We start from the raw sequence: 12,500 nt of genomic DNA on the forward strand, positions 1-12,500 counted from the left end.
TGACCTGCTCGAAATGGCTTCATGCATAATGCAGACATGTGATTCAGGTAAAGAAAAAATGCTTATACTGCTCTGGTAGTTAATTGTTACCCCCCTTACATTCTGTTTTTTTTTCACAACCCTTATATAAACGCAGGGTAGCTGTGTATCATCTCTATAGCAATACACCTCTGTCTCTGCTTGACTCTGGCATGAAAATTGCCTCACCACCCCCTCAAATACTCCTCCCACTTAGTTGAGAACAATCCATCCAATGTCCTCACACCTATTCCCAACTCCCTGCTTCTCCCTTTTGTTGCTCTTTCTTGTGTCGCAAACTACTTGGCAACCCCATAAATGTCAGCGACATGCAAATCAACTGAGGTCGATTTGTTCGACTAAAAGGCAGTGCTCCAGTATGGCCACACTCAAAGAATACAAGAATATATAACAAAACAGGATGGTGGAAAGTATTTTTGGTATTATTTATTCTCCATTACACATGTTTCATTAACTAATAGGAATTACGAAGTTGTACGTGTTGGATAAACATGCAAGGAATTTCCTATTAGTAAGTCTCCAGAGTGGATTGTAATATTGGAATAAGCAGATGTACTTCAAGAGGACACAGCTTGGATTTTCCCCTACATATAGTATATATCATCATTTAATGTCCGTTTTCCATGATGTATGGTTTAACAGGAGCTGACCAGCTGAAGTGCTGAAGGCTTCTTGCCTGTTTTGGTATGATTTCTATAGCTGGATGCCCTTCCTAGTGGCAAGCACTTGACAAATAAAGAGCTGTTTATTTATTAATTCAGGAACAATTAATTCGCTCGGTCAAACAACTGAATTCTTGCTATCAAGCACTGAAGATCCAATGTCATCTGCTATGATGTTTGTGTGTGTGTGTATGTGTGTGTGTGTGTTTGTGTGTGTGTGTGTGTGTGTGTGTGTTTGTAGTTGAAATTTTGCAGTTATTGCTATTTCATCTTTCTTTACTATCCACAAGGGCTAAACACAGAGAGGACGAACAAGGACAGACAAACGGATTAAGTCGATTACATCGATCCCCAGTGCATAACTGGTACTTATTTAATTGACCCTGAAAGGATGAAAGGCAAAGTCGACCTTGGCGGAATTTGAACTCAGAACGTAGCGGCAGACGAAATACCTATTTCTTTACTACCCACTTAATTCAGTGACTTCCCTCTTTCCCTCTACATTTTCTTCTGTTTGACATTTTTTTTTTTTTTTTATTAGCGAACAAAGTAATACCAAAACTGACCACGAAAACAACAAAACAAACGAAAGCAACAAATCCGATAAGAACAACAACAGCAAAACCGACCACGACAACAACAAAAAGAACAACGGCAAAGCCGGCAGTGAAAGCACAAAGACCACCAGCAAAACCGGCAGTGAAAGCCACACGACCACCACCAAAGACAACGACAATGTTTTCACTTGGCAAATGGAAGGCCTGGCACGAATGGTCAGAATGTTCAGTCTCCTGCGGTTACGGCATCCAGCGAAGGGAGCGTATTTGTTTAAATTCACACTGCATCGGTTTTTCTACAGAAACTGTGCAATGCATGGAACGACACTGTGAATCAGGTAAGGTCACGTTTTGATTATATGAATAATTAAAAATCTAGGCACAGGAGTGGCTGTGTGGTAAGTAGTTTGCTTACCAACCACATGGTTCCGGGTTCAGTCCCACTGCGTGGCACCTTGGGCAAGTGTCTTCTACTATAGCTTCGGGTCGACCAAAGCCTTGTGAGTGGATATGGTAGACAGAAACTGAAAGAAGCCCGCTGTATATATGTGTATATATACATGTATGTGTGTGTATATATGGTTGTGTGTCTGTGTTTGTCCTCCCTAACATTGCTTCACAACCGATGCTGGTGTGTTTACGTCCCCGTAACTTAGCAGTTTGGCAAAAGAGACCGATAGAATAAGTACTGGGGTCGATTTGCTCGACTAAAGAGTGTGGAAGCAATAACGAAGTCAAGTGTGGATGGCCGATGGATGTGTGCTACTGAGGAAGATTCTCTATAGTTCTGTATGATTATGCAGCATTAGTACTACTATCATACATCAGATATAAACTGCTGCTAAGGGGGAAGACATGGCTGTGCTGTGTGGTTGAGAGAAGTTTGTTTCCCAGTCACATGTCCTTTGGTTCAATCCCCCTTTGTGGCACCTAGGGCAAGTGTCTTCTACTATAGCACTGGGCCAACCAAAGCCTTGTGAGTGGATTTGGTAGGTGGAAACTGATGGGAAATTTATCAAGTAGTTAGCGTGAAAAACCTCATAAGGGAAAAATCCATCAATTATTCCTCTTAAATATATTTACATATATTAAGGGCATTACTATACATAAATGCCTCACGCTAGGAGGGACTGTTAAAGTCAAAACTACCATAATATATATATATATATATATATATATATATATATATATATATATAATACAAAATAAGAAAATGGAGGAATAGATTCCTTTCAATCATCAACTTCCAGATAATACCAATTCATATAAGCAATAACCCCTATCTCACTTTGTATATATATATATATATATATATATATGCATACACAAATAAAGAGAATGAGAGGGTGTGCCTTCATGCACATCTGTAGACAATAGCATACATAAATTTATGCATATCTATGATTGTATGCTGCCGTAAACCAACATCGAATTAATACAATTTAATAATGGTCATCTGTTCACAATTTACTTCTTTTAGAGTGGACTTCGTGGAATGAATGGTCAGTTTGCTCAGTGACATGTGGCAATGGTCATCGCAGCAGAAATCGCGTCTGTTTGCTGAGTAGCTCTACATGTATTGGTGTCGTCAAAGAGGTCGGACCCTGTGTCCAGCCTCTCTGTGTCCATGGTGAGCATGTATTTGAAATGATTTTCTTGAAAAAGGTCTTTTATTTAAAAAAATTTTTTTGAAAAATACCTGTTTCCTCTAATGGTTACAGCTGTTTCGTTTCCTTGTAATACAAAACAAGGTTATCATCGTTTAACGTCCGCTTTCCATGCTAGCATGGGTTGGATAATTTGACTGAGGGCTGGCGAACCAGATGGCTGCACCAGGCTCCAATCTGATCTGGCAGAGTTTCTACAGCTGGATGCCCTTCCTAACGCCAACCACTCCAAGAGTGTAGTGGGTGCTTTTACGTGCCACTGGCACGGGGCCAGTCAGGCAACGACCTTGCTCGAATCTTTTACACATGCCATCGGCACAGGTGCCAGTAAGGCAATGCTGCTGTAAGACGATGAAATTCAAAATTGAAATTAAGGACCGAAAGTGTACAATCGTGAATACAAGGCGCCAAAATGAGGTTCTGCCAAAAAGTCTCTGTATTGATATTACCCAATAGGGTTCATGTCTCAGAGATCAGGGAGTCTCTCCAGGTCAAGCCACTACTTCTTTGTGTTGAGGGGTCACAGCTCTGGTGCTGTGGATGTGATTAGAATGTTGTGTGTGTGTGTGTGTGTGCATATGTATCTGCATGTGTGTGTGCATGTCTATGTCTGCATGTGTGTATGTGTGTGTGTCTCTTTCTCTCTCACACACACTCTCTCTCTGGCTGTGTATCTATCTATCTATCTGTCTGTCTGTCTGTCTATCTGTGTGTGTGTGTGTATTGATTTTTCACTTAGGCATAGTGATACTAATACCACAGTCTTAAAACCCAGTATACATATGCTCAGAATAAAGCATTAGTTGAGTACAGAGCACAATTATGAAATTAAGTAAATGACAAAAGAACAGGAAATTATACAATGAACTGTTTCTGCTATAAGATGTCATTCACCTAGAGTTTCTAAAAATGAAGTGCACTACTTCATTTTATAAAGCTCTGAGGAAGCTATAAGGTGATGCACAAGCACCCAGCTCTGGTTGCATTGCATCTTATAGCAGAAACTGTTGTAAGCTATTGAAGCTCATTGCATAATTTTCTGTTCTTTTGTCATTTATATACATATATATGTTTGTCTTTTACTTGTTTCAGTTATTGGACTGCAGCCATACTGGGGCACTGCTTTAGAAGGTTTTAATCAAACAAATTGACTTATTTTATCAATCATTTTTGTCGAACTGCTAAGTTACTGGGATGTAAACAAACCAATGGCAGTTGGCACATAACGCAAAAACACACATGCATATACAATCAACATACATATATAATCAACAGGCTTCCGCACAGTTTCTGTCTGCCAAATTTACTCACAAGACATCGGTCAGCTTGGGGATTGTAGTAGAAGACACTTGTCAAAGGTAGGACTCGACTCAAGCCCTGCAAAAGAACTCAGAATATTGGGCTTCCAACCAGGCCTTTCATGATACCTTCAAAGCCAGGAACTTTTCAGCACCCCTTCAGATATACTTATATATATATATATATACACACCACACGCATATATATATATATATATATATATATATATATATATACATATACATACACATACACACACACACACATATATATATATACATGCACACACACACACACACACATATATACATACATACGCATGCACACACACACACACATATATATATATATTATATATATATATATACATATACATACACATACACACACACACACATATATATATATACATGCACACACACACACACACATTATACATACATACGCATGCACACACACACACATATATATATATATATATATATACATACACATACTCATCATCATTTAATGTCCATTGACCGTGGATTGGACACCCTTGCATGGGTTGGACTGTGAGGAAAGAAACATGACCACTCCAGTTAGAAAAGAGAGAGATGTTGATGATGATGAAGTATCAGGCTGTACCATCAAGTTGCAAGGAGGTGATATTATCTTGGTTAATTGTGACAATAAGTGCTTAACTCTTTAGATTTCAGATTCTTCTGTCAAATGTATTGCTTGTTTGTTCACATTGTTTTGAATTAATCATGCGTTATCTCGTAGCTTCGACATTTCAATGATGTGATTGTTCGTGTTTAGAATAACATTGTAGGGTAGGTTTGAGAGGTCAGTTGCGTCTGGTTTAATCATGTAGCATTCGTGTTACTCTGTCGAATGTAAAGTTTGTTTGTTCACATTGTTTTGAATTAATCATGCGTTATCTCGTAGCTTTGAGAGTTCAATAATGTGATTGTATATTATTACAATGACATTGTTAGGCTGGTGTGAAAGGCCAGATCTGGTCACTTTGAACATAAAACAAGTAGAAAATTTTGGACCAGATATGGCCAGTTTAAATTCTAAAGGATTAAAAATAGTTTTACCCGTGTGTGTGTGTGTATGTGTGTGTGTGTGTGTGTGTGTGCTTGTGTGTGTATGTGTTAAATGCCTAAATCTCTGGAGAGCCTTTACAGAATGTCTTTTACATCAGTTCAATCTAATTTCAGGTTGATCAACTTATCAGCAGGCTCTCTTGATTTGGTAATCTGTCATTTTATTTATCAATAACAGAGCAACAACATCCCATAGCTGCAACCGGATACGCCAATGAACAGTGGAGCTCATGGACTGAATGGTCTGATTGCTCAGTGAAATGTGGCTCTGGCCACCGAACTCGATATCGTACCTGCAGTAAAAGCGTAACCATTTGTGCTGGTCATAACTCTGATGTTGAAGCCTGTGTCAAGGAGAGCTGTTTTGTAGGTAAGGATCATATTTATAACTTTTGTAAATAAAAATTAAATGGAAATTGTAGTTGTGTTACCCGTGCCAGTGGCGGTCATTCGGAATGCTCACAGCAGCCATATTCCTACCACTCTATGTCATGCTGGTGAAACCCATATTGGAGTACGGGATTCAAGCCTCTTCTCCTTATCTCCTCAAAGACATACAGCATCTCCAAAGAGTCCAGAAGTTGGCTACCCACATGGTTCTTGGTCTCAAGCATTTGTCTTATGAAGAAAGGTTGAAGACGCTCGACCTTTATTCTCTAGAAAAACGACGATGCCGTGGTGATCTCATTCTTGCTCACAACATCATAAGCGGAAAGTGTAACCTCTCAAAAGAGCTGTTCTTCACTCCTGCTCCAGAGCGTCGGCTGCGGGGTCACCCCGAAAAGCTCTATCTGCGACGATTTCATCTCAATCGAAGGAGAGGGGCTTTCTCCGTCTGGGTTGTGGATCAGTGGAATAAGCTGCCGGACGAGATAGTGAAGATGCCGATGACCGCTCGGTTCAAAGTCTCCCTTGACCACAAGTGGCCTGAACTCTTTACATGAACACCACCCTGTACATAACTCCATGTCCCCCTACATGGCTTTGCTTTTTGAGCCAAAAAATTAACTAACTAACTAACGTAAAAAGCACAATCCGATGCCATCGCTGTCTTGACTGGTGTCTGTGCCAGTGGCACGTAAAAAGCACCAACTGCTAAGCACCAACTAAGAAGACCTTTAAATTCTTTAGCGTTTAAACCAGCCACATCCAGCCCAAATATACTGTTTTATGGTCAAGTTGGCCAGGTTCATCCTATCACACCTATCCCACAATGTCATACTAAAGATAAAAGCATGTCATCAAAATCTCAAAGCTATGAGATAATGCATGATCATCAACATCAACATTTAACAGCCATTGTCCATGCTGGCACCTAATCGACCCCAGGACTTATTCTTTGTAAGCCTAGTACTTATTCTATTGGTCTCTTTTGCAGAACCGCTAAGTTACAGGGGCATAAACATACCAGCATCAGTTGTCAAGCAATGTTGGGGGGACAAACACCGACACACAAACATATACACTCACATACATACATACATACATACATACATACATAAATACATACATACATACATACATATATACATACATACATACATACATACATACATACATACATACATACATACATATATATATATATATATATATATATATATACATACTTATATACGACGGGCTCCTTTCAGCTTCCGTCTACCAAATCCACTCACAAGGCTTTGGTTGGCCCAAGGCCAACCAAAGTAGAAGACACTTGCCCAAGGTGCCTCGCAATGGGACTGAACCCGGAACCATGTGGTTCATAAGCAAGCTACTTGCCACACAGCCACTCCTACGCCTTTTGAGAAATCTTTTAAATGTACAGGTAGCAGTTTTTGATTTTGTCCAGCATGTTCTTGAGAATTTCCAGTTATTCTAATGTTGTTCTTAAGAGTCTGTTGAAAGCTTTTAGTAATTTTCTTGGAAGCATGCAATCCCAATTAAGTTGAAGAGATAAGATTTGAATTGATGCAGCAATTTGTAGTGAGAGAATTATCTTTGTCCAAGTCTTGAAAGCATCTTTGTTCTTTCTCATCCTCCAAGTGGTTGAGAGTAAGATGCATTCCATAAATCCGTGCCAGGAATCTCTGACCTCCATTAGCTTTAATTGGTCCTTAATCTAATGTTGTGAGTTTTTATCAATACCATCCAATGTAGTTGAGTGGTCTTTGTCCTCTATTAAGATGCAGAAGGAACTGAAATATAGCATCTAATATGGCCTGTTGTCCACAACGATAGCAGTGACCAGCAAAGTCTATTCTGTGTTGGGCAATTATAGAGATGGGTTGAACATGTCCATAAATCTCCTTCTTGGACCTCGTGTTCACACCATGAGATGTGCCAGTGAAAGGTAGATGACCACAGTAGGAACACTTTTGATGACAGGTCTGCTCAGTCAGACTTGATGCAGAACTAAACGAGAATTCTTATCAGGAAGGGTAAGGGAGTGAACTCCAAATCTTAAATTGATAAAAAATGTGAATGAAGATTGAGAGAGAGAGAGAGAGATAGAGACCTGACATGAGAGAGATGAAGGGCAGTTCAGTGCTTTTATTATCAGATGTTAGAACCTTTCAGCACATTCTGCTCTTGACCCCAACAAACATACACACACACCACCCATCTTTTGCATCAGACATTTCAAACACATCTCGTTGAGATAAGTAAAATTGTTGTTGGACAGTAAATTAACTGGTTTTTGTTTAATAGTTCAACTGGTGAAGCTGTGTGGTCAAGTGGTTAGGGTGTTTGCACTCATGAAAGCCAAATCGTCAGTTCGATTCCGGGATCAGGTAGCATGTTGTGTTCTTGAGCAAAAAACTTCCATGTTGCTCCGGTGCTGCATGGGGGTCAGCATGTCAAAGAATAGGCCCAGGGTTTCCTCTGCATGGCGTAAAAATGCAAATAAAAGAGGTTGAAGTAGGGTTTGCACTCTGACATCATAAAACCGTAGGTAAGGGCCAATTGCTCAGTTTCCAATTGCGTATAAATTCCCCACCTGAACACGATGCTGATCCATCACAGAATCACTCCCTTTTGCCATCTCAGTGGATTGAAGCAATGTGAAAGGAAGTGTTTTGCTCAAGAACACAATGTATTGCCCGGTCCAGGAATCGAAACCACAATCTTGCAGTCATGAGTCCAACACCATAAGGGCCAGTTTCCCAGTTTCCATGGCCATTAAATTCCCCACCTGGAGAATTCTTCTTCTTCAATTCTTCTTCTTCTTCTTCTTCTTCTTCTTCTTCTTCTTCTTCTTCTTCTTCTTCTTCTTCTTCTTCTTCTATTCTTCTTCTTCTTCTATTCTTCTTCTTCAATTCTTCTTCCTCGTCTCCTTCTCCACCTCCCCTTCCTCCTCCTCCTCCTCCTCTCCGAGAAGGAGCGTGGCTACATTCAATAATACAACCACAGAAGAGCCATTAGCCAGAACACCTTTGATCACAGACCTACTTGATCAGACCTGATACGAGGCTACAACAACAACAACAACAGCAACAACAACAACAACCACAACAACAGTTAACTCAACTCACACTTCAACCAATCATTTCTCACAAGAAAGCTCTGGAGCCTTTAACACACAACTCCACATACACACACACACACACACACACCACACACACACACACACATGCACATATAGATATCGACACTGCAATATGACCCCACAACATTGGCATTTGTCTTTTGGTTTTACTTTTTCTCCTTTACATCTTCTAATCTTACTTGCTTCAGTCATTGAACCGCGACCATGCTGGGGCACTACTTTGAGAGGGTCATCAATAGTATTTATTCTGGTAAACATTTTTGACCATAGGCACAAGAGTGGCTGTGTGGTAAGTAGCTTGCTTACGAACCACGTGGTTCCGGGTTCAGTCCCACTGCGTGGCACCTTGGGTAAGTGTCTTCTACTATAGCCCCGAGCCAACCAAAGCCTTGTGAGTGGATTTGGTAGACAGAAACTGAAAGAAGCCCGTCGTATACATGTATATATATCACGTGATCACGTGACCAACCAGACCATCGGATGTTGTTACACATCGCTGGTCACAATGCGTTCGCGTTGTTTTAGCCTTCAAATTACGCCACCCCGCTGGCTAAGCGAGCAGGCCAACAGAAGAAAGAGTGGTGAAAGAGTACAGCAGGGATCACCACCCCCTGCCGGAGCATCGTGGAGCTTTTAGGTGTTTTCGCTCAATAAACACTCACAACGCCTGGTCTGGGAATCGAAACTGCGATCCTGCAACCGCGAGTCCGCTGCCCTAACCACTAGGCCATTGCACCTCCACACATGTATATATATATATATATATATATATATATATGTATGTATGTGTGTGTGTATATGTTTGTGTGCCTGTGTTTCTCCCCCCAGCATCACTTGACAACTGATGTGTCCATAGCTTACACTGGGTACATCTTACAGAGTTTCTATCTATGCCTTTTCTACAGATCACGCAGGGCCATCTACCTGAAGGGATTTGTGGTTTGCCTGCCTTCCTACTTATTAGGACTTTGGCTTTTGGCACACATATATATATATTTATTTTATTTTATTTTATTTTATCTAGTTTCAGCTCCCGAGCTGTGGCCATGCTGGGGCACTGCCATTATGTACACACACAGTATTAATTAATAGTAGGAGATGGATTTTGTATTTGACCTTTATTAGGTACAACATATGTTTCGACCCATCAGTCTGGGTCTCTTCAGGTACATTGATAAAGATACCTCCCTAAAGATTTTTACTGTTGGCTAGCTTGTTGTTATATGTCCATCAACTGTGCTGGTGCTCTACTCAACATTTAAACACACTGTGGAGGCGCAATGGCCCAGTGGTTAGGGCAGCAGACTCGCAGTCATAGGATCGCGGTTTCAATTCCCAGACCGGGCGTTGTGAGTGTTTATTGAGCAAAAACACCTAAAGCTCCACGAGGCTCCGGCAGGGGATGGTGGTGATCCCTGCTGTACTCTTTCACCACAACTTTCTCTCACTCTTTCTTCCTGTTTCTGTTGTACCTGTATTTCTAAGGGCCGGGCTTGTCACTCTCTGTGTCACGCTGAATATCCCCGAGAACTACGTTAAGGGTACACGTGTCTGTGAAGTGCTCAGCCACTTACATGTTAATTTCACGAGCAGGCTGTTCCATTGATTCGGATCAACCAGAACCCTCGTCGTCGTAACCGACAGAGTGCTTCCAAAAATTTAAACACACTAATTGACTTTTAATTATTTACCCATTTATAATATATATATATATATAACAGTGTGTAATAATATATATATATATATATATATATATATATATATATATTATATATATATATATATATATATATATATATATATGTATGTATATATATGTATGTATATATATGTATGTATATATATTTATGTATGTATATATATTTATGTATGTATATATGAATACATATATATTTTAGCATTGACCATCAAACCTAATGGCCATTGGACATCATGGAGTGATTGGTCACACTGTTCGAAAACATGCAACAAGGGCCACCGAAGAAGATTTCGCATCTGCTCGCCTAAGGGTGCTGAATGCAGAGGAGTTACCGTTAGTACGAAAGACTGCTCCATTAGACGTTGTCACAAAGGTAAAGAAAGCACTTGAAAATATTTCTTTGCATGTTCGTTTTATCAAAGATTCTTGTTGTTTTGGTTTTATTTTTCTTTTACAAAAGGCGTAGGAGTGGCTGTGTGGTAAGTAGCTTGCTTACCAACCGCATGGTTCCGGGTTCAGTCCCACTGCATGGCACCTTGGGCAAGTGTCTTCTACTATAGTCTCGGGTCAACCAAAGCCTTGTAAGTAGATTTGGTAGATGGAAACTGAAATAAGCTTGTTGTATATATGTGTATATATATATATATATATATATATATATATATATGTATGTATGTATGTATATATATATATGTGTGTGTGTGTGTGTGTGTATATGTTTGTGTGTCTGTGTTCATCCCCCCAACATCGCTTGACAACCGACACTGGTGTGTTTACATCCCCGTAACTTAGCGGTTCAACAAAAGAGATTGATAGAATAAGTACTAGGCTTCCAAAGAATAAGTCATGGGGTCGATTTGCTCGACTAAAGGCGGTGCTCCAGCACGGCCTCAGTCAAATGACTGAAACAAGTAAAAAATTAAAAGACAAAATACTTGGAGTAATATCGGCTGGGTGGTAAGGAGGTTGATTCCCAACCACACGGTTCTGAGTTCAGTCCCATTGCAAGGTAACTTGGGCAAATGTCTTCTACTACAGCCTTGGGTCAACCAAAGCCTTCATCATTATGCATGGCTGTGTGGTAAGAAGTTTACTTCTCAACCACATGGTTCTGAGTTCAGTCCCACAGTGAGGCACCTTGGGAAAGTGTCGTCCATTATAGCCTCAAGCCAATCAACGCCCTGCGAGTGAGTTTGGCAGACAGAAACTGTAAGAAACCATTTGTTTATATATATGTGTTTGTGTGTGTGTCTTTGTGTCACACTCGCCCTACCCCTGACTGCTTAATAACTGGTGTTGGTGTGTTTACATCCCTGCAACTTAATGGTTTAGCAAAAAAGAAAGAAGCAATAGAATATGTACCAGGCTTTAAAAAACATATAGTTCTGGGATTGATTTGTTTAACTAAAATTCTTGAAAGTAGTGCCCCAGCATGGCCGCAGTCTGATGACTGAAATAAGCCAAAGATAAAAGATATGGTTGTGTTTATGTGGTTGTATATATGTCTCCTTGTCTTCACACAGCACGATAGTTGTAAATGAGTGTCACTGTCATACAAGCAGTGTCGTTCGTTTTCAGTATCGTGTGAAAACATGCCTACCCATGGAGAAGTAGTACCTTGCTTTGAAACACACACACACACACACACACACTCACAAGGCTTTGGTCAGTTTGGGGCTATTGTAGAAGGCTCTTGCCCATGGTCCCGTTGAACTGAACTTGGAACTATGTGGTTGAGAAGCAAAGCTCTTAATCACACAATCACACCTCATCTGCACCTAAGGTCACATCTATATATATAGTGTCACCATATATATACATATATATAAACACTTAATTATAAAAGTGGAAAAATTAACAGAAAAGCAATTTCTATTCATTTTTGTCAAATATTATATATATATATATATTATATTAATTAGAGATAAAACCACTATTAGGCAAATCAAAC

The 12,500-nt window shown here is 40.0% G+C and overlaps 1 protein-coding gene across 1 annotated transcript in view; it reads left to right on the forward strand.

Moving 5' to 3' along the window:
• LOC118767674 (A disintegrin and metalloproteinase with thrombospondin motifs adt-1-like) overlaps positions 1–12,500 on the forward strand; it is a 57,418-nt gene that overhangs the window by 6,344 nt on the left and 38,574 nt on the right. Inside the window, 4 exon segments of the mRNA XM_036512628.1 lie at positions 1,402–1,596; positions 2,739–2,888; positions 5,497–5,688; positions 10,749–10,922. Of these exon segments, the coding sequence (XP_036368521.1) occupies positions 1,402–1,596; positions 2,739–2,888; positions 5,497–5,688; positions 10,749–10,922 (711 nt within the window).

The sequence above is a fragment of the Octopus sinensis genome, linkage group LG23 (genome assembly GCF_006345805.1).
Source record: "Octopus sinensis linkage group LG23, ASM634580v1, whole genome shotgun sequence".
In the NCBI taxonomy this organism is placed as follows: domain Eukaryota; kingdom Metazoa; phylum Mollusca; class Cephalopoda; order Octopoda; family Octopodidae; genus Octopus; species Octopus sinensis.